The sequence below is a fragment of the Vigna unguiculata genome, chromosome 8, assembly GCF_037176805.1.
Source record: "Vigna unguiculata cultivar grain cowpea cultivar isolate G323 ecotype 2 chromosome 8, ASM3717680v1, whole genome shotgun sequence".
Lineage (NCBI taxonomy): Eukaryota > Viridiplantae > Streptophyta > Magnoliopsida > Fabales > Fabaceae > Vigna > Vigna unguiculata.
Window position 1 is genome coordinate 36630623 of NC_140799.1, and position 19044 is coordinate 36649666.

Genomic DNA, 19044 nt, shown 5'->3' on the forward strand with positions numbered 1-19044 from the left:
TAAAAATAATTATTTTATTAATATTATTTTTAAATGGTTATTTGTTTAATTAATTATTTTTTATTTTTTAAAATTGAACCATTAATTATACTAAAATTATAAAAATTATTTATATCTAATTTTATAATTATAATAATAATTATTGTAATTTTATTATTTTTTATTATCATAAAAAAAGTAAATACAATGTCTTGACTAGTTTATATAAAAATTTTAGGATTACTCTTTTGGTTCCTATTTTCGTTCAAAAATATTAAGTTGGTCATCTAGTTTCTTTTTTAATCTCAATTTGATCCAAATTTTAAAAAATTATGTAATTTTGTCCTTTTTCGTTAAATTTATTAAATCAAATCAATAATTTTTCATCAAAATTGAAGTTGTGAATGATTTGCTTTATTGGTATAATTGACATAATCGTAGTATCAATTTTGATGAAAAATCTTTGTTCCGATTGAAAAAATTTAACGAAAAAGATAAAATTGCATTAATTTTATGAGATCCAGACCAAATTGAAACTAAAAAATACTATAGGACCAATATGATATTTTTAGACAAAAAAATAGACCAAATAATAATTTAACCAAAATTTTGGCACCCCCAACGTACTGTATGAAGTTCCGCCACGTATATTTCATTAATTATGTCTTTTCTTTTCCTAAAAAACACATAATTATTACTTTTTAATAAATAAATATTAATCATTAGTATTTTAATGTTCTATCAATTTAAAGATTTTATTATAACTGGGACAATATATTTCTTTTTAAAGTTTTATACATCAAACAAAAACAGTCTCATTTCATCTTTATTTTTTTTCGTTATTTTAAAGGTAGAGTCGATAAAGTGAGGCCAAAATTTCTTAAAATTTTATAATGCATCCAATCTTTTAATATCACTCACTTCAAATAGTTGTTGTTACTTTTATATTCCTGTGGGCAAATTTCATTTCCATGCATGCAAATGAAGACGATGCTACGAAGTTGGGTGAAGCTAATTCTGGTTATAAAGATCACGTTTCTGCAGTGTAAGACGATTTTTCTTTAAATATTGTGTTTTTGATAACTCTAATATATAATAATGTTAGAAGATTCTACATATACTATTGAAAATTTCCATAAGACAAAATTTTTGGATGCCTAATAAAATACTATATTAAAAAAAAACTTTAAACTGATGTATTTACATCTTATCTTAAGCGTAAAATTAGATATTAATGGATGGTTCAATAACAAATGTAACAACATATCCAATAAACTTTAAACTCAATTCAATTTAAACTCAATTCAATTTTCACAAAATCAACTTGTAAGATAAAATTTGTATTGATTTATATACTCTTAAATTGTTTCAAGTAATTATGAGACTTCAAACTTAATCGATATCAGACTTTCTAAGATATGCTTCGAAAACTTTATAGTTGTTTTTGCCAATTTTTCAGAACTGAAAGATTTGTTTTTTTTCAGTGGTGATGGAAGTTATGAATTTGAAGAAGTGATGACACTAACCTTTGAGATTTTGAAGGCAAAAGCATCAGAACAAGTTGGAGTTGTAAGATATTAAAGATCTTCCTCACCACTTTGCATCACTGATATTTGAGTCAAATAATTAATGTGCCACAACTTTAAAAGAGGATTCTGCTTTAACAAATTTGAATTTGCAAAGCTTTATGATTCTTCAAACCAAACCATCTTTGGTCTCACTTCCCAACTGTTGTTTTCATGAATTTATTTATTATCTGCTTCTTTTTCATTTGTGTGCTCCATTCACAAAGCAAAATTCTCTTAACATCAGCATATAACATTGACTTCAAATTTTTCATTTTTTTTTTCAAGTGTGATTGTGTCGGTCCTATGTTACTTAAGAACAAAAGAAAAAGAGAAAGAAAACTTCAATACACGTCACAGAGTATCATATCTTGTTTATTTTTTTTCTTTATGCCAATAGATTGGAAAGGCGATTTGTATTTGATTCGCAATTCTAAACTGTGAATTATGTCTTCATAATTGAATGGCCTAGGAAGAGTTACAAATGGGTTATTTAAGTTAATATTTTTTACCATTTAGTACTTTTGTTTTTTACTTAATGGACATTGTTTAATTACTGATTTGAGTTTTGAATGTATAATTAGTTTAAACTTCAATTTTTTTCCAATAAAATGGATGATACATGTGATTATTTTTTAAAAGTTTACCGTGCGATGTGTCATATCATATTTGTGTTTGAATTTGTTTTTCCAGTCCCAGTAGTCATCATAGGTATTAAAGCAATAATCTTTACTTATTCTTTAGGATGCAAAAGTTTAGTAGCTAATGTTATTTATCAAATTTAAAACTAATTTAAAAATCTAATTATAATTTTTTATTTATAATAAAAATTATTTTAGATACTAATTAATTTTTAGTTTAAAAATTAGTATTTAAATCGATCACTATAATAAATAATTTTTTAAGATTAATTATAATTTAGACAATTTTTATAATGACTTTTTAATTGATATATAACAATTGAAAATTTAGGTGCAAATTTAACTTATACGTTAAATAAAAATAAAAATATTAAAGAGAAAATATGATATATATTGTTTTAAGGTTTTGATGGAAGTGTTGTTAATTTCATATAGAGATATCAAAATGAGTTCTATTTTATATATTAATTCGGTTTATTACGGGGTTTGAGTTGGACTAGGTTGAGAAATTATTTTTTTTTTAAAAAGTAGGTTGAATTAAATTTTACTTACTTGATCTACGGATTAAACGAGTTCGAGTCGGGTTAAAGAGAGTTGACCTACTTAACTTATTAACATTTTTTTACAATTTATGTAAGTAAGCTAACCCACCCACTAACGTAATAGATCAGACCGGATTGCAAAATTTTTAATTCACCAAAGAATGAGTCAAGTTTAACTAACAATTTTTTAGTTTAACCCGTAATGAATCAACTTATATGAGTTGGGTTAACTCACTTTGATATCCTTAATTTTATATTATGGTTGAACTCATTCCTTTCCATCGAATCCTTATCATACAAAAATCCATCAAGATGTAGCTCTATTTAAGTTATGCAACATTGGGTATCTTTTCATGATAGTATTACTTGTAGATTGATTCCAATTTATCAAATTCCCAAAATGCTCCCAATGGCAGTGAAAATTTCCGCGAAACTAGCACAATCAAAGTTGTTTCCAAGTTGAATAATTTCATTGACAAAAGATTAAAAATCTGCTGGAGCAACAAACAATTCCTTTGAAATTGGAAAGTGGTGCTTTGCCAAGATTAAAAGCATGTTTATGAAACAAAATTTTTAGATTTTGTATTTTTGATGGACACTGGATTGTGACGTTCCAAATAAAAATTAAAAAGACTTTAGGAGCACATAGTTTCATGAACTGGGTAACCATTTTAAGTAGAAAAAGGTGGAAAAAGGCATCTTGAAGGTGCTCCCCAACATGTGGTCTGACTCAGATATTATGTGTTTCAAGCACACAAAATCTAAAGATGAGATTTGAGGGTGAAATAGCTTTTCTCACCCCTTTTGCTTCCAATTTAATAATACTCTGCACTTTTTCTGTCTCACTAGTAGCTACATAAGAAAGCTTTAAGGCTGCCCAATAAGATGTTTCAGCTTATATGCTTCAAAACTTTAGGCCATAGACCTAATTTATAGCTCCCAAAACTGTTTGAAGATGACAGACAATTCCCTTTTGAGATTAAACACAAACATCCACTTTATTCTCATCAAACAGGTGGTTCACAAGAAATTTGCCAGCGTTCCTCAACCTTAAGTGGCATATATAGTTGCGCGTATATGAAACTCGTCGCAAAGTGAATTTTAAGTCTAATTTAACCTAACAAAACCGATTTATATAAAGTGAAGTTTGTATCTACTTTTATATATATATATATATATATATATATATATATATATATATATATATTGTAAATTGGCCTTAACTCTAGTCAGACTCAACAAACAATAAATTTTGCTAAGATAGATTCTAACTCATAACTATGATATCATGTTAAGAAATACACTTAAGTCTATCTCAATCTCACAAAATCAATTTGTATAAGACGAGTTTTATATTTACTTATATATTATAAATTAACCTTATCTCTGATATAAATTAACTTTATCTCTAATATAAATTAATTTTATCTCTGATTGAAATAGACGCACCATGAAGTAACTTTTACCTTTTTATCTTTGGTGGTGGAAAGAGACGGCAGAAGTTCATTTTAACCCTGCACCAAACCCTTATTTGAATGGTTAGAAATTTCTTACCAACAACTGATATAACTAAAATAAAATAGCATATATAACTCGAACAATTGATGAAGTAATTTGAATAGGTCGAAAATTCAAACTTTACGATGCATGTCGTTTTGTTTACTGTGACATATTTTGATCTTCCACTGGAACCTGTTTGTTTCTCCTATTGCTTTACACATATACTTGCACCTACTGTGTTAACAAAGGAGAAAAAGAGAGTAAAGCATTAACTACTTTTGTTTCTTTATTAGCGAAAGTAGCTCTTTGAAAAAAAGATGTGTGCACTCTCCTAAGAATCATGTGAGTATAAGAAACAGAACCAAGCCAGGTGTGAGGACATTCCACCAATTAATCATTTTTCTTGGAAAGTAATTCTCTATGCTGTTTTGGCCACAATATATTGAAGATATAATGAAACTATAACATATATTCATAAGGGTAAAACTTATGATATGAAACTGGTTTTTGTAGAGTTGAGATAGATAAAAAAGAAAGAGAAATGTGATAAGAGATGGTTGATTACTAGAGTCCAATTATTTGGTCACGATATACAGAATCAGAAAAGGAAGAGGCATGGTTGTAAAATGCTTTTTTCTTTAGTCCTTAGGTTAGGTTACGAGGTTCCTAATTTTCAGTGTGCATTCTACAAATGATGATCACACTTCTAAAGACAGAGAAGGCCTTTTTCTTTTCTACTTTTGTCTTCTTTTTATGTGTTATGTGGTTACTATAACAGATGAAGTTAGCAGATCAACTTGCTTTTCAGACAAATGTTTATAGACAGCATGCAGAGATTCTTTACTGAAAAATTGAGAATTAAACAAAACTACTTCTGAGTAGATTTTGTTCCCTATCCTTTTACCATTGTTTGCTTGGATGTAAAGCTAAAAAGTCATATACAACTCCAACAATACCTTCACTCATCTATTCATTTCTTGGCCGTCCAAACTTTGGAATAGAATTATTATTTTTTTGGTTGGCCAACATGGGCATTTTCCTTTGGCATTGTGAGGTTTTTTGATGAAAACACGTGGAAGATTCAATACCAATAAATCATGAACAAGTCTATATAAAAAATACTTAAACATTACACTTTCAACTCGAAATCTTAAAGATTATAAGTTTATAGATATTCTATTTATATATTGTATAACTTACTCATTTTTAACCGTTATGAAACTTTCATATCACTCGAATAAAGTTTAGTCGATGAATAATTACACTTCATGCTTGTTGGAGATCTCACGTTAAATAAAGATAAGACGAGTTTACCACATATATGTAGACGCAAACCTCACCTTACAAACTGGTTTTGTAAGATTGAATTAACTTAAATATCACTTTTATTTCTGCATAAACTCATTTTTACATCAAATTAAAATATCATTTTGAAAGTTATATTGATCTTTGAAACCAAGATAATTGCTTAAAGTTGTAATCCTTTAATTCCAAAGAACACAAATATGTAAGATTTGTAAGTTTGAACAGGGATGAGGATGATTCTTGTGTTGTGGGTGTGAAGAGTGTGTGATGAAGGAAACTATATATATTATTTTTTGGCTTATTGAATGTCATGTCAAATAGAAGACAAAGAGAACAAAAGTGTTTGCTTTGGTAGAAGGAATAAAAGGATAGCTATTTATATTCGCAGGCTATGAATAGGATTTGAAAAAAAAAAGATAAAAGTGAGTCAAGTTGCGATTTAAGTGATCTGTCAAGAACCATTAGCAGATAACTGGATTATCAGCAACTGTTTTAAGGAAAGAATACTCCTAATAATTTTTCATAAGAAACTTTAGGTTTCCTCAAATATAAAAAATAAATAAACAAGAAATAAGAGAATAAAAAATGGTTTATTTTTATGTGAAAAAGTGGCCTAAGCACCCAAAATGCCTAAACATTTTGTAAAAGATGAACCTTGCATGTTCATAATTTATGTCTTATAATTAACTAAATGGATTGGAATAATTTGGTCACAACAAACTTTTACTTTAAACATGTTAGATAAGCATTTTCAATGGTATAAACTATTGATATAGGATATTTATTGATTTTAAACTATTAAATTTAATACGAAAGTTTGGAAAGCCTCTTTAATCACATTTAGCGAATTCTTTCTTTTCTTTCGCAATATTTTAATGACATTATATTAATACTTTTTCTTTCAAGAACTAAAAATATCCAAACACGAAAAAGTGACCTGTTTTCCAAAGGAGAAGTACAAGTAAAAATATATCATTCCTCTGTGGTTTTAAACTGATGTAACCACATCTTAAAAAACCTTTAACCAAAATCAGTTTTTTCAACTCTCTTCTAAACCGACAATTGGATCAGTGTCACAGTAGTTAAACTGACATGTTGAACAAATATTGAAAACATGGGAAGGAATAGTTACAAGGAAAACATAATAGGTACTAAAGTTGACAGTTACTAACTATCCTGAAAACTTTGAAACTGTCTTTCTGTCTGTCCTTTTACCTTCTGAATTCAAACCACAGAGACAACAAACAGAGATTTTTTTTTCATACACACACACTCTTCTAACTCAACTCCATGCGTGCAAATACAGCACTTCTTTTTCTTTTCTTTTCTTGTTTTTGTTCTCTCTCTCAAAATCCTGTTTGATTCTCTCTGCAATCCACCCCTTCTTAATATTCTCCTCATCAGCAGATTCCCTCCTCGCCCACCCCACAACCCATCTTTCTGCCTTTCTCTTCATTGCTTTCGAAGCCAAGAATCTCTTTGATTCCTCTCTTCATCTTTCTTTTTCAACCACTATTAACTCTTCTCTCATGCCCCTTCTTCTCCATCTCTCTGTCATTTTCATTCCTCTTCCTCATCTTCTCTCTCACAACATTGCTTTTTTCCTCCTTATGGCTCCCTCTTCAGATGTCAACCATCTTTCTCATCCATGCATATACGGTATCATCACTCTTTTCTCTCTCTCTCTCTCTCTCTCTCTTTCTCTTTCACCACTATTCATCAAAATTTCACCTTCATCACCACCATCTATTCAAACCGCTTGCTTTACAGATATTTACATGAAACAAACAAACAAAAAAAAAAAACGATTTTGCAGAAGCGTGAACCGCCCCATGAAGCTGTTGTTTGAACTTTAAATTTCTTCTGTTGATTTTACTAAATGGGTATTCTCAAAGTTTCGGAATTTACTTTTCACGTGGTTCCAATAAGTTACTTTTTTTTCTGAGTTAGAACGTGAATTTGCACTTCTACTTGTTCTCATACTAAACTTGATATACATGGTGAAATTTTTGGTGGGATGCAGGAGATTATATTTCTCCTCGCTCAGAGAGAAAGTCTGGTTTCATGAAATGGCTGAGTAAACTTTTCAGAGGTGGGTCCAATAGAGGAAGGGGTGGTCGTCATCTGCATGAGCCAGCAGAAGAAAGCATAGTTTGGGGAGCTCCATCAAGAGCGTTGGTAAAATGAAACACTGCCTTTTACTTTTCTTCGATTATGTCTAATGTTATTGGCTTTGTCATATATATTATTATAAGGTGACGTAATAACAAAGGTTTTCGAAGGATGGAAGAGATTGTAGGTTTAATTTTCTGGTCCACATTTCTATGTTATAAAGTTAGTTCGTTGAGTTTGAAAAGAAGGGTGAAAGAGATTTTGTATTCAACTTCCATAGTAATTATGTTGAAAATTATGAATAAGATATTTGTATTGGGTGTCAGCATAAAATCTTTACAGTAACAAACAAGCATAAAATCTTTAGATGAACAGTGCATGGAAGTTAACTCTACTATAATTATTATTATTATTGCTTTGCCTAAATTAAAAATGCAGTTAGCCAAAAGCTTTGTCAAAAGCATAGCTTTTTTTTCTTGTTTGGTTTATTAGACTGCATCTTGATCTCAGCATCGAGTGCAGCGAAACTTGTACTTGAACTACATCGAATCTCAGAGCACTTTTTTGGAATTTTGCAATGTACGTTTTTCTTTTACCAAAAATTTTGTCTCACAATGTTAAGTTGGTGACTTAATTTTAGATGCTGCATTGTTACATGGTGGCTACTGAAGTATATAAATTATCATGTAGTTCTGTGAATCTGATTTCTTATTGCAACGAGGGTGCACGTTTAAGAACAGAACCTTTTCACTAACTTCATTGCATCTTGATTAATTGCATTTATAGTTTTATCTGTCACAAATATAACTAGGATCTGCTTACTGTATCATTATTTTGGATTTACTTACTGTCACAAATATAATTGAAGATAAGATGTTTGAATAATACCTTTGATGTAATAATGATCAGGATGATCGTGCTAGAGCTCAGAAGGAGAAAGAAGATCTAGGGCATGCAATGGCACTTTCTTCAGCCGAAGATTTAAAGAGACCAAATGGTTGGTATTTGATTTTCAAAAAGGTGTTTGTTATAGAAATGTTTGGTATTAATCTTGTTGTGTTTCCATTAGCCCATCAAGGATATAGTTGGGGAGAAGACACTGGAGACGATTACTCAAAGGCACCTTTGGATACCCTTAGTTCATCTACACACCCTCCATTTGCCCCTACACCATTTTATCCCCACGAATATAGGTAAAATCTCTCCCAATATATGAATGTCAAACATCAAGTGTTTCTAATTAGTTCGTAAAATCAACTCAAATGTTAACATAAAACATGTTTGACATAATAAAAAGTTTAACATATTTGTATTAAAAGAATTATGTCTATTCATTTTTAAAGTTTGAAAACCAAAATATATCATAGTTTCGGACAATTTCAATTTTTCATCAAAGTTTGAACTAAAAACATATTTAACTTTATTGATCGCATATTTCCATGTTTACCAAGTAACCACAATTCTATGAAGAGATATGAATAACATCATTTCTTACTTGTTTCTGTGGATCAAGTTGCAGAAGGAATCAAAATCTGTTCCTTCTAAACAATTTTGAAAAGAGAAAAAGAAACTTGCAGCATATGCAGACATGTAGTGTTGGTACCATTTTTACAACTGATAATGTGTAGTTTGTCATTGAACAGAAGAACATGTGGTGGCTGCAACCAAGAGATAATGTATGGAAATTGTTTGGGGTGCATGGATACATATTTTCATCCAAATTGCTTTCGCTGTCATTCATGTCGGTACCCCATTACTGAGCGTGAGGTAGTTTTATTATCCTCTTTTGATATTCTTAGGAGATGATGATGATAATGATAATGATGATGAGATCACCACTTTTCTTCTTGATTCATCTCTTACATGTTTTCTTTTCTGTGTTGATCGTAGTTTTCCTTGTCAGGGAAGCATCCATATCATAAATCCTGCTTTAAAGAATTGACTCATCCAAAATGTGAAGTTTGCTTCCAATTTGTAAGATTGGTTTGCCTTTGCTTGTTCAAACTTTCATGCTTCACAATTTTTTTTTCTCTGTTTAAAAGCTTATCATAATTTCAGTAGTAAAACGATTACCTCTGGTTCTTCTTTTTAACCTATCACGTTGCAGTTAATAAAGAGCTATATTAACAGAAGAGATTTTTCTTTTTTAAATTCCAGATTCCCATAAATGCAGCTGGGTTGATTGAGTACAGATGCCACCCCTTTTGGTCCCAAAAGTATTGTCCATCTCATGAATATGATAACACAGCTCGTTGCTGTAGCTGTGAAAGATTGGAGGTACTAATTGAAGTACTCATCTTATTTAATGATTCGGATATTGAGAACAATATTTTTCTGAAGTTATATTTTGCTACTGTTATGTTTGAAGCCTCTGAACATAAAATACTATAGACTAGAAGATGGACGAAGTTTGTGTTTAGAGTGCATGGAATCTGCTATAATGGACACTGGTGATTGCCAGCCTCTTTACCATTCTATCAGAGATTACTATGAAGGAATGCAGATGAGAATAGATCAACAAATTCCCATGCTTCTAGTTGAGAGAGAAGCACTCAATGAAGCTATTGTAGGGGAGAAAAATGTAAGGAACATCCCTTCTTTGTTTTAGTCAAATAATAACTAGTCCACCTTTTCTCACTCTGTGGTTTCTGACAGGGTTTTCTACACTTACCGGAAACAAGGGGTTTGTGCCTCTCAGAGGAGCAGACTGTCACTAGTGTAAGATACGATATTAAAGGGGTTAAATATATTTTTAGTCCCTGAACTTTAACCTAAAATTATGGTCTTTGATACATTTTAGTTTTAAACATTAAAAATGAATATAATTATTTTAACCTAATTATGTTAAATTTTCTTAATGTCATATGATATTGAGGCATAAAAAAAATTAATATAATTGGATTAAAAAATTATACCCACTTATTCTTGAAATTTGGAGACAAAAATGTATCAAAGTTTCAGATAACAAATTTTAATTTTATGTCAAAATTTAAGGACTAAAAACATATTCAATAATATTAAAAGTATTTACTTCTTGTTTTGGTAGAATGTGGAATCCATAGTGGATGAGATTACCATTGTTTGTAAGATAAATTCAATACCTTATGGCTATATGTTGTTTCAGATACATAGAAGGCCAAGAATTGGAGGCCATCGACTGATAGGGATGAGAACTCAACCTCAAAAACTGATTAGAAAATGTGAAGTTACAGCAATTCTTGTTCTTTATGGTCTTCCTAGGTAAACTAGTGGACAATGGAAACTTTGCTTTTGAATATAATTGTGAGTTCAGATATTTTTCCAATACTCATAAGACAAAGTACCAATGACAGACTATAATGTTACTTCTCAATGATGATGTTCAAACTTCATTATAGGAGTTCTCATACCTTAATGGCATGCAGGTTACTCACTGGTGCCATACTTGCCCATGAGTTGATGCATGGCTGGCTACGCCTTAAAGGTATTATATTTTTTTAATGTTTATGATATTAAACATTCATTTTAATGTTTAAGGTTATTCATTCATCTTTAACAACTATGTAGGTTACCGAAACCTTAACCCTGAAGTTGAGGAAGGTATTTGTCAGGTTCTTTCTTATATGTGGCTTGAGTCAGAAGTAATGCCTAGCTTTCAAAGCATGCCATCAACATCCACAGCTTCTGCTTCTTCTTCTTCCTCTTCAAAGAAGGGTGCAAAGTCTCATGTTGAAAATAAATTGGGTGAGTTTTTCAAGAATCAGATTGCCAATGATTCTTCCCCTGCTTATGGTGGTGGTTTTAGAGCTGCTAATGAAGCTGTTAATAAATATGGTTTGCGTAGAACACTTGACCATATTCATTTGACTGGATTTTTTCCAGTGTAACACAAGAACGCAAGTTCTCAGTGTATGGATATAAGTGTTTGTTTTTCATTTTATTTGGTTCCATTCCACAAGTGGAGGACCAGGACCCATTCGATTGGACAACTTCTGCTATTTGGATCCTATGAGGATGTCCGAGTCTAATTTGACCAAAAAAAAAAAAAACGCATTACATTACAAGTTCGTATTCAGCATCTGTTTATTTTCCTTGGCCAAAAAATAAGGAACTGTTACTTTTTATGCATTTAGCAGTTATTTAGTAAATAAAATTGGCAAAGCTGAGCAATGTTTGTTTTTCAAATATTCAAAGAAAAACATCCCTAACTCCATGTTAGAATTCTAGCTTAATAGCAAATGAACTTATTCAATCATCCAATAGAAGTGACTTCGCATGTCGACATAGAAAAACAATATTTGCAGAAAATTATAACTTAAAAAACATGAGAATGACCCTACGATAACTTAAAAGACATTGTATATATGATTCTCTTAGCGCTTGAGGTAAAACAATGGCCCCAGTTCATCTCCTTAATCGATAAATATAAGGGAAAATTACATTTAAGGGAAAAAAAATAAGAATTAAGAATTGACTTGTTCGATAAAAAAACGCTCCTTTAATCATATGGTTTTTTCTAAATAAACGACCGTTTCTCAATGAACAAAATCAATCAATTCTATACAAAGTTAATGAGAGCAACCTCTACCTCTCTCTTAATTTCTCCCATAAATTGAAAAGTGACTTTTAAACTAAAGCAATATCAACATACTCAATATTTAAGTAAGCATTCAATTTTCGTATACAACGAGTCCCATATTAGAAGCATAAAATTCTATTGTGAGAAAAATAAACAAAGGCATGGGCTCTCCAACTGCAAATGACTGGCTTTTGAAGCATGATTCTCCTGTTCTTATCAAACTTGAATTCTGAAAGTGTTATTTTTAACACGAGTTTTAAGATAAAAATAAATAAAAAATCGGGTCATTAGCAACCAGGTGCAGTCTTGCAGATTTATAGATATTGCTCTTTTCACTTCCCATTTTTCTTTACGGCTAAAGACAAAGCAGACCACGGGAGAATCCATGACGATAACATCTTAATATTAAATGTTATGCAAGTTTCTGTACATGCAAAAATGCAATCCCCAAGGGAGCATTACAAAATTTCCCATGTTGAGGACTCGTGAAATAAAATGAACTACAATTGTTAAATCGTAAATGTAACTCTAACCCTTTTGCATGGGTAAAAAACTTTATCAATTTACTTCTTGCATACCAGACCCCAGTGTTGATGGGTGTGTGGTTATCCGGTAGCAATATCTGATAAAAGCATCTTCAAAGTTTCGTAAGTCATAAAACAAATACCGACACCTGGCACCACCTTGTAGTATTCAGGTAAAATTCCTCTGTAAAGACCACGCACGCCTTCTGTCTGGATTATATGCCTAAAAACACCATAGAGGCCTGTTGTATACACACGGGCTCGCCCACCAGCCCCCTCAAGTTGCTTCCTCCGCCTCACAAGATCCAAGGGAAACGTTGCTGCATATAGAATAACAGATGAATTGAACTATACCCATTCTAGTCAACAGCAACTCGATTTTACATCAGATCGTTAATGTTTGGGACAAGACAGGGCATTATCAAAAGTGGTATGATGATTAATCCACTCAAGTGCAAACTAATTCCAAAGCAAGAAATGAAATCAAAATAAACTACATTTGAAGTTAATAACCAGTGAACTGTAAGACAAAATGGGAGTTTCTTATTGTAGTGATCCTGTGTCTCTGACAAAGTTGCAAAACCTGCACTTCAACTTTATAGGCTATTCTAAAGAGTAAATATGATGAACATAGAATTTGTTATCATTTGACATCAAGAAACTATGGATGTACAAGTCCATCATAACACGGTGGTGGCTGCAGTATTTAACAAATCCAAACACACAAGTAGTAAGAGTCTAAGTAAAATACAGCCTTACCTGAACATATAATGGCTGGCAGCAGAAGGGCAGACAACCTTTATTGACACAGTTGATAAAAGGACACTACTAAAGTTTGGCATGCATGAATATTTTGGATGTGCATGTGGTTAGTCTCTATCTGAATAATATTTGACACAATTATCCATCTCCCAATCAGTAATATTTGGTTTCTGTCCCATGTTTAACAGTAGTTCTTTGTCGACAATTCCATTTATCGAAAATACTTTATCATAAACCATTAATTTTATTAATTTGGTACCATAATTTCCACCATTCAGAATTTTAGAATATGCTGAAAGCAATATTATTAAAGCTGTAAAAACAGATTCTTCAGAAACACATCAACAAGGTCTGAAGAGGATTCCGGTACCCAGCCAAACATCAGGTGAAGGTAGCCTTAAGTGAGAAGCATACCTCAAAGAGGACACCTCTCACATTTGGTAATCGAGGAAATCATATAGGTTCATCCAGGCAATGCCACCCCATGATGAAATCCACTGCATAGCTTGGGGAGACATGTCATAGAACAAACCTTGGGAAGATGATTACTTGAGCAAGATCTTTAGACAATAATGAAGTTACAGAAAGACAAGAAAAGGGTCTTTTTAACGTCTTCCTTACTATATTGTCATATGCCACAGATAAAATAACAACTCCAACCTGGTCTCTGGTTCTAGGGGTCAATCTGGTTAGATACTTGGTGCAGTTCCTGCACCAAACTCTCTTTCTCTGCATCAAAAGCATAATAAACCACTACAGACATTAACTTCTTTGATGTTCTTGGGTGGAGCAAATTCAATAGTTTGACTAAAGGATTCTTAACTGTAATTGAACATCTATTGAACATTTGATACAACAAAACTAAGTTGAGTGCCCTAATGCCACAAAGAGAGTAGGAAAAAGGTAATATACCAAAAGAATGTGCATAACCCCATTTGGAAGGAACATCAAAAACCAAATATCAATACTACTTGTCTGACAAAAGGAACACCAAAAGTTCACGTTATAAGAAAACCTAATCAGAAGGAATGCCAAGTATGTAATTTAGAATTCCGCCTTTTAACTGCTCACCTGTTGATGATGCAATGCCTGAAAGACTGCCGCATGCCAGACTAACGGCAACAGGAGAATCATTGGATCTGATATGTATAAATAAAGAAATATTAATATAAGAAAAAAGGTGATTATACATGAAATAAAGGGAACATGGGTAACATCAAACTGCTGAATTAATTTGTAGATTGATTACCTATTTGACTGCCAATAAGATCTCAGGGATTCATATACAGAGAAGCTGATAGCTATACTTGGCCCTACAGTCTGCATTAGCACCAGAAACATGTAGCTAGTTAGTCGAAAAATAATATAGTCTTCGAGTGATGTTAAATTGACCATAACACCATACCAAGAGTGTAGTTCCAAGTCCCTTATAAAGTCCAAGTATCCCCTCTTCCTTGCTAATTGTGTGTAAAGCATGCCAGATACCTCTGTAATAGGTAAAATTTGTCTGCAAATATTTAACAATGCTAATTGTTCAGAATTAAACTTACATATAAATGCAAGTATCTTTAACCACCCACTCTAGCGGAAAATCTATTTCAAAATAAGGCAATTAGACATGTGATATTACCTGCGCAGCCAGCCGCGTCCTTACAAGATCCAAGGGATAAGTAGATGTAGCAGCAGTAATTCCTGCCATGCCACCGCCGACAAAATGCACACAAAGGTCTGCACTAACATTATCTCTATGACTTTGCAATCCCGGAACCTTCTTTAGCAACTGATCATACAACGTACCAGTAAACACAAATCAATCCAAGGACAATCAAGTACTCATCATAAACACAAATGTGTTACTTCTCAACAACATCATCAAATGAAAGTAAATACCCCCATCGCAACACCTATCACCTTACCTTCTTGTAGTGCTCGTAAGAATAAAAGTTAACCGAAGAATAAGGTAACCGGTGAGCAATGGTCACCAGATTCCCTTTCCAGAAAGCCCTAAATCCCTCTTCATGGATAATCCGTGAAGCCTCATTCCATATACTGGCCTTTCTCAAAGTCGCAACGTTGGAATGCATTCCCTGAACCTGAAAGCATTTTTACAAATAATTCTACAAAGTAAGATTTAACAGAATAATCATAACCTCAACCTTAACACCCCCTTGCTTTAAATTACAACGTCAATATTCTAATAACTTACTTAAAAACCAAAAACGCAGATTTTATTTCTTTTTTTGAAAAGTAGATATGAAATTTAAAAATTGGAACCTGAAAGAGGATGGTGAGTCTCGCAAGCGGCGCCGTACAGGTCTTACTTAACGCGCCAGCGACTCCTCCGGCGAGAAGTTGCGAAATAGTTCCAATCTGCTTTGGCGGCGGCTGCACCAATTTCCGTACACCACCGTCCACCGCCACGCCAACCCTAGCTTCCATTTGCATCTCCTGGTTCCGGTTTTCACTTTTCTATTCTCTTTCACCACTTTCTCTAACCAAAATTAAACCTCAACCTATCTTAACTGTCACAAGAATATGAAGGGCTTGCAATTGTAACTATGCATCGAGCATTTCTTCTCTTCGCTTTCTTCACTCTGCGCAAAATCAAACGACCACGCGTTCTTCTTCTTCTTCCCCACCCTTCTCACGTCGGCGACGTCTTTTTTGCGATCCGGATTAACCAAAACGGTGACGTATCAGCAGGGAGCGTTCACGGGAAAAGATAAAGCAGTGTGGATTTTAGTCGGTGCGGTGAGCTGCAAGGTGATTCTGTGTTTCGCGTCGATGATTTGAAAGGAACGGTGATGTCTGGTGTTTATTGAGTTAAAAGGGGTTTAGTGTGAAAGCAGATACAGGTGATCAATTCCGCTGCGAATATGAGTGGAGAATATGCCGTTGCCTGAAATTTAAGTTGAGAAGGCACATTAGACAGCTGTAAGATATCAAGGTTAGGGCTACGTCGGTTAAACCAAGCATCCTATCAAATACTGACACGTGTCATGTAAAAAAAAACTTTTTTTCCCTAAAATTTCACCTGTAATTAAATAAAAAGAAAAACCACTTTTATGACTCAATTTCTTAGGTTATGAAAATGACTGAAAATAAATTGAAGTGCTGTTTAAGTTGCATGAACATTTATTTGTATGTAATTTTTTCCAATTAGACACATGAAAGTTGAAAAACACACATGGTTGATTTTCGTGGACAAAATATTTGACTTAGTAAACATAACAAAACAATAATACTATTGTTTTCTTAGATAGAAAATTTTGATTCTTGGGAGGAGAAAACTTGAAGTGGTGTTAGTAATGAAACAATGCATGTAGGTGATGATAATTTCTTCACATATAAATGTTAGTGTAAGAGATTTAACAATATATAATGATGAAAAATGCTTCTCGCGTGGACTAATAATACATTTAATAGGAAAAATGGACTATTTGATTTGTGACTTTTGAATTTTTTAATATTCAATGGTTTTTCGTTGGCTTTGTAGTTGCACCGATTTATACTGTTTGGTCCAAGTTGCAATATTCCCTATGTTACACAGAGAAGAATTTTCGATTAATTTCTAATAAGAGGAAACTGGTTAGGAAATATAAGAGAAATATTTGTGTTAACTGAGTAGTTGATGATGTGAAATTTCAAAAGTTTAAAGCCATACAAACACGATATTTATTCTAAACTTAAGATTTTAGAACTCCTATAAATTCTTAATTCAATTTGTAATTATTTTGTAGATCTTTACCTCACTCGTACTTTTATCTATATATAAATCTATATATAAAGAAGATTACTTTTTTTATATATATATATTTAATAATTTCAATTTTATTTTAGTTGCTAAATTGATTTAAAAAATAAATAAAAACTGTTATGAGTTTTATTTTCTTTTCTTTTTTAACACCAGTTTTGCACCTATGTTTCTGCTGGTGAATAACCTCTGTTATTGCCTCGTGCATTTGTTTCAGAGCAATTCAGGTCACATATTTTAAAATACAAATATTTGATTTTATTTTTTGAAAAAATTGTAATTTAGTCTACCTGCATTCTTAATTTTTAATTAATTAATTAAATAATTTATAGTGTTTTAAATGAATATGCTATGAATTCATTTAAATAAAAATAAACAACAAAAACCTTATACACAACTAAAAATTTGAACATTATTTTTTTTTTGTTATAAAAGAATTTTTTACTGTATAAAATATTTTGTAATAATGATTTCGTAAAATAAAACTATCATTTGTGTCAACAATATCCATGGTTTCGTGTGGATATAAATTTATTAAAAATTAACTAAAAGTTTTATAAATCTACAGTAAAATTTCTTATTTTTGTGACAGATTTTATTATTTAATTTGAACTTATTTTTTTAAAGTACCTGCATTATAGATTATAGATTATACATAAAATACATTTAAGATATGGTGTGAGGTTTTCAATTTGAAAAATGGAATGTGTGATTTTTTTATGGGTCACCAAACAGAACCATTATAAAAGGGTCCTCAAACACTGTTACGTAAACAGTTGACAAAAGCAGCTGCATGGCTTATACACCACATTTCAATGCATTATTGGTATGTTACACCATCTGTTGATGATTCATCAAGTTTGGTGGTGATAGAATTTGATTATAATAACTATTATGCATTACATCCACGTGCTATAGTTCCCATACTCCCATGTCTAGAGATAATTGGTTGAAGGAAAAGTACAATACCCAAGAGTCTGAGTCTTTGATCTCGAGGTTCTTATTTGGGGTGTTTTCTGGTTATTGGTTGGAACAGATTTTCACATGGTCCAATTGCAGGTTGTCTCACTTTATGGTCCACTTCCAATGATTGAGATTGAGCATGCTGTCCTCAAGCATGGCACAGATACTTCCATCCAATATTTTTCTTTTTTTTTTTCACCCCAAAACAGTGTTGAAAAGAGGCTCTTATCAAAAATGAAAATGAAAAAGAAACAGTTTGGACTGAAATTTAAGTACTTGCATATCAGACAGCAATTTCATTGCTTGTAAATTGAATATGGCAGTAGTGATTGGTGAAGTTATATATTTACCAAACAGTGAAATTCCTAACCAAATTCTAGTAATATTTGGCTTATCTGTAATCAATGAACAATAGTTGCCTATTCTGATTCTACAACATATATGTCCATTAATTGCAGTATTTTGGTTGAAACTTTTTATTTGTATTTTATTAGCTTTAAAAAATTGAACCTCTTTAATATGGAAAATACTATTGTCTATATATAATATCCCCCATCAACCAATGGTTAATAATACTTCTAGTTTGAGTTTTTAAGCTAAAAAGTTGGTGTAACTTTTTAGTTAACATGTGATTTCCAACGTTTATGACAGAATAGTGAAGTTTCATTTTGAACTAGACATGGTAAGTGGAGGGTTTAGGTGTGATTTTAGTATTATATTTGTGGTGAGAACTAAAAAATATACATGGCTTATACAGTTGTACATATACAATTCATGAATCAAAATGAACAATACTAAGCATAGTTTTTTAGATCAATATCAACAAAATTGTGTTAGGA

General features: G+C 31.7%; 2 protein-coding genes across 9 annotated transcripts; one reads left to right on the plus strand and one right to left on the minus strand.

The window, feature by feature from the left end:
- Positions 1 to 6869: 6869 nt before the first annotated feature.
- Positions 6870 to 11751, plus strand: LOC114193624 (protein DA1-related 2-like). Of its 5 annotated transcripts, none has more exons than XR_014984003.1 (13): positions 6870 to 7191; positions 7556 to 7710; positions 8155 to 8223; positions 8554 to 8641; positions 8714 to 8837; positions 9273 to 9411; positions 9535 to 9618; positions 9802 to 9921; positions 10013 to 10225; positions 10300 to 10362; positions 10769 to 10926; positions 11049 to 11107; positions 11191 to 11406. XR_014984003.1 is itself a non-coding variant. In XM_028083493.2 (13 exons), the coding sequence occupies exons 1-13, from the start codon at positions 7062 to 7064 to the stop codon at positions 11508 to 11510; spliced, it is 1680 nt and encodes a 559-aa protein (XP_027939294.1). In that variant the 5' UTR covers positions 6888 to 7061; the 3' UTR covers positions 11511 to 11751. The 5 variants fall into 5 exon arrangements, 4 of the variants coding, with proteins under 4 accessions (XP_027939294.1, XP_027939295.1, XP_027939296.2 ...); XM_028083493.2 differs by having other exon boundaries at positions 6888 to 7191; positions 10769 to 10884; positions 11191 to 11751; XM_028083494.2 differs by having other exon boundaries at positions 6893 to 7191; positions 9288 to 9411; positions 10769 to 10884; positions 11191 to 11751.
- An 837-nt stretch (positions 11752 to 12588) lies between these two features.
- On the minus strand, positions 12589 to 16382 carry LOC114194150 (uncharacterized). 4 transcript variants are annotated; one of them, XR_014984233.1, is made up of 8 exons: positions 15763 to 16382; positions 15405 to 15581; positions 15119 to 15268; positions 14894 to 14995; positions 14738 to 14808; positions 14560 to 14627; positions 13903 to 14241; positions 12589 to 13046 (listed from the first exon to the last, which is right to left on the minus strand). XR_014984233.1 is itself a non-coding variant. In XM_028084235.2 (7 exons), exons 1-7 carry the CDS (start codon positions 15931 to 15933, stop codon positions 14162 to 14164), a joined length of 819 nt encoding a protein of 272 aa, XP_027940036.1. In that variant the 5' UTR covers positions 15934 to 16382; the 3' UTR covers positions 12589 to 14161. The 4 variants fall into 4 exon arrangements, 3 of the variants coding, with proteins under 3 accessions (XP_027940036.1, XP_027940037.1, XP_027940035.1); XM_028084235.2 differs by having other exon boundaries at positions 12589 to 14241; XM_028084236.2 differs by having other exon boundaries at positions 12589 to 14217; positions 15763 to 16381.
- Between the last annotated feature and the right edge of the window lie 2662 nt (positions 16383 to 19044).

Bases quoted from the DNA above. Each gene is read 5' to 3' on its own strand.
- LOC114194150 (XM_028084234.2), bottom strand. From the start codon at position 15,933: ATGCAAATGGAAGCTAGGGTTGGCGTGGCGGTGGACGGTGGTGTACGG. The intron at 15,582-15,762 runs GTTCCAATTTTT...AAATGCTTTCAG, and splicing joins GACTCACCATCCTCTTTCAG to GTTCAGGGAATGCATTCCAA. The intron at 15,269-15,404 runs GTAAGGTGATAG...TTGTATGATCAG, and splicing joins CTTACGAGCACTACAAGAAG to TTGCTAAAGAAGGTTCCGGG.
- LOC114193624 (XM_028083493.2), top strand. From the start codon at position 7,062: ATGCCCCTTCTTCTCCATCTCTCTGTCATTTTCATTCCTCTTCCTCAT. The intron at 8,838-9,272 runs GTAAAATCTCTC...GATAATGTGTAG, and splicing joins TTTTATCCCCACGAATATAG to TTTGTCATTGAACAGAAGAA. The intron at 9,619-9,801 runs GTAAGATTGGTT...TTTAAATTCCAG, and splicing joins GTGAAGTTTGCTTCCAATTT to ATTCCCATAAATGCAGCTGG.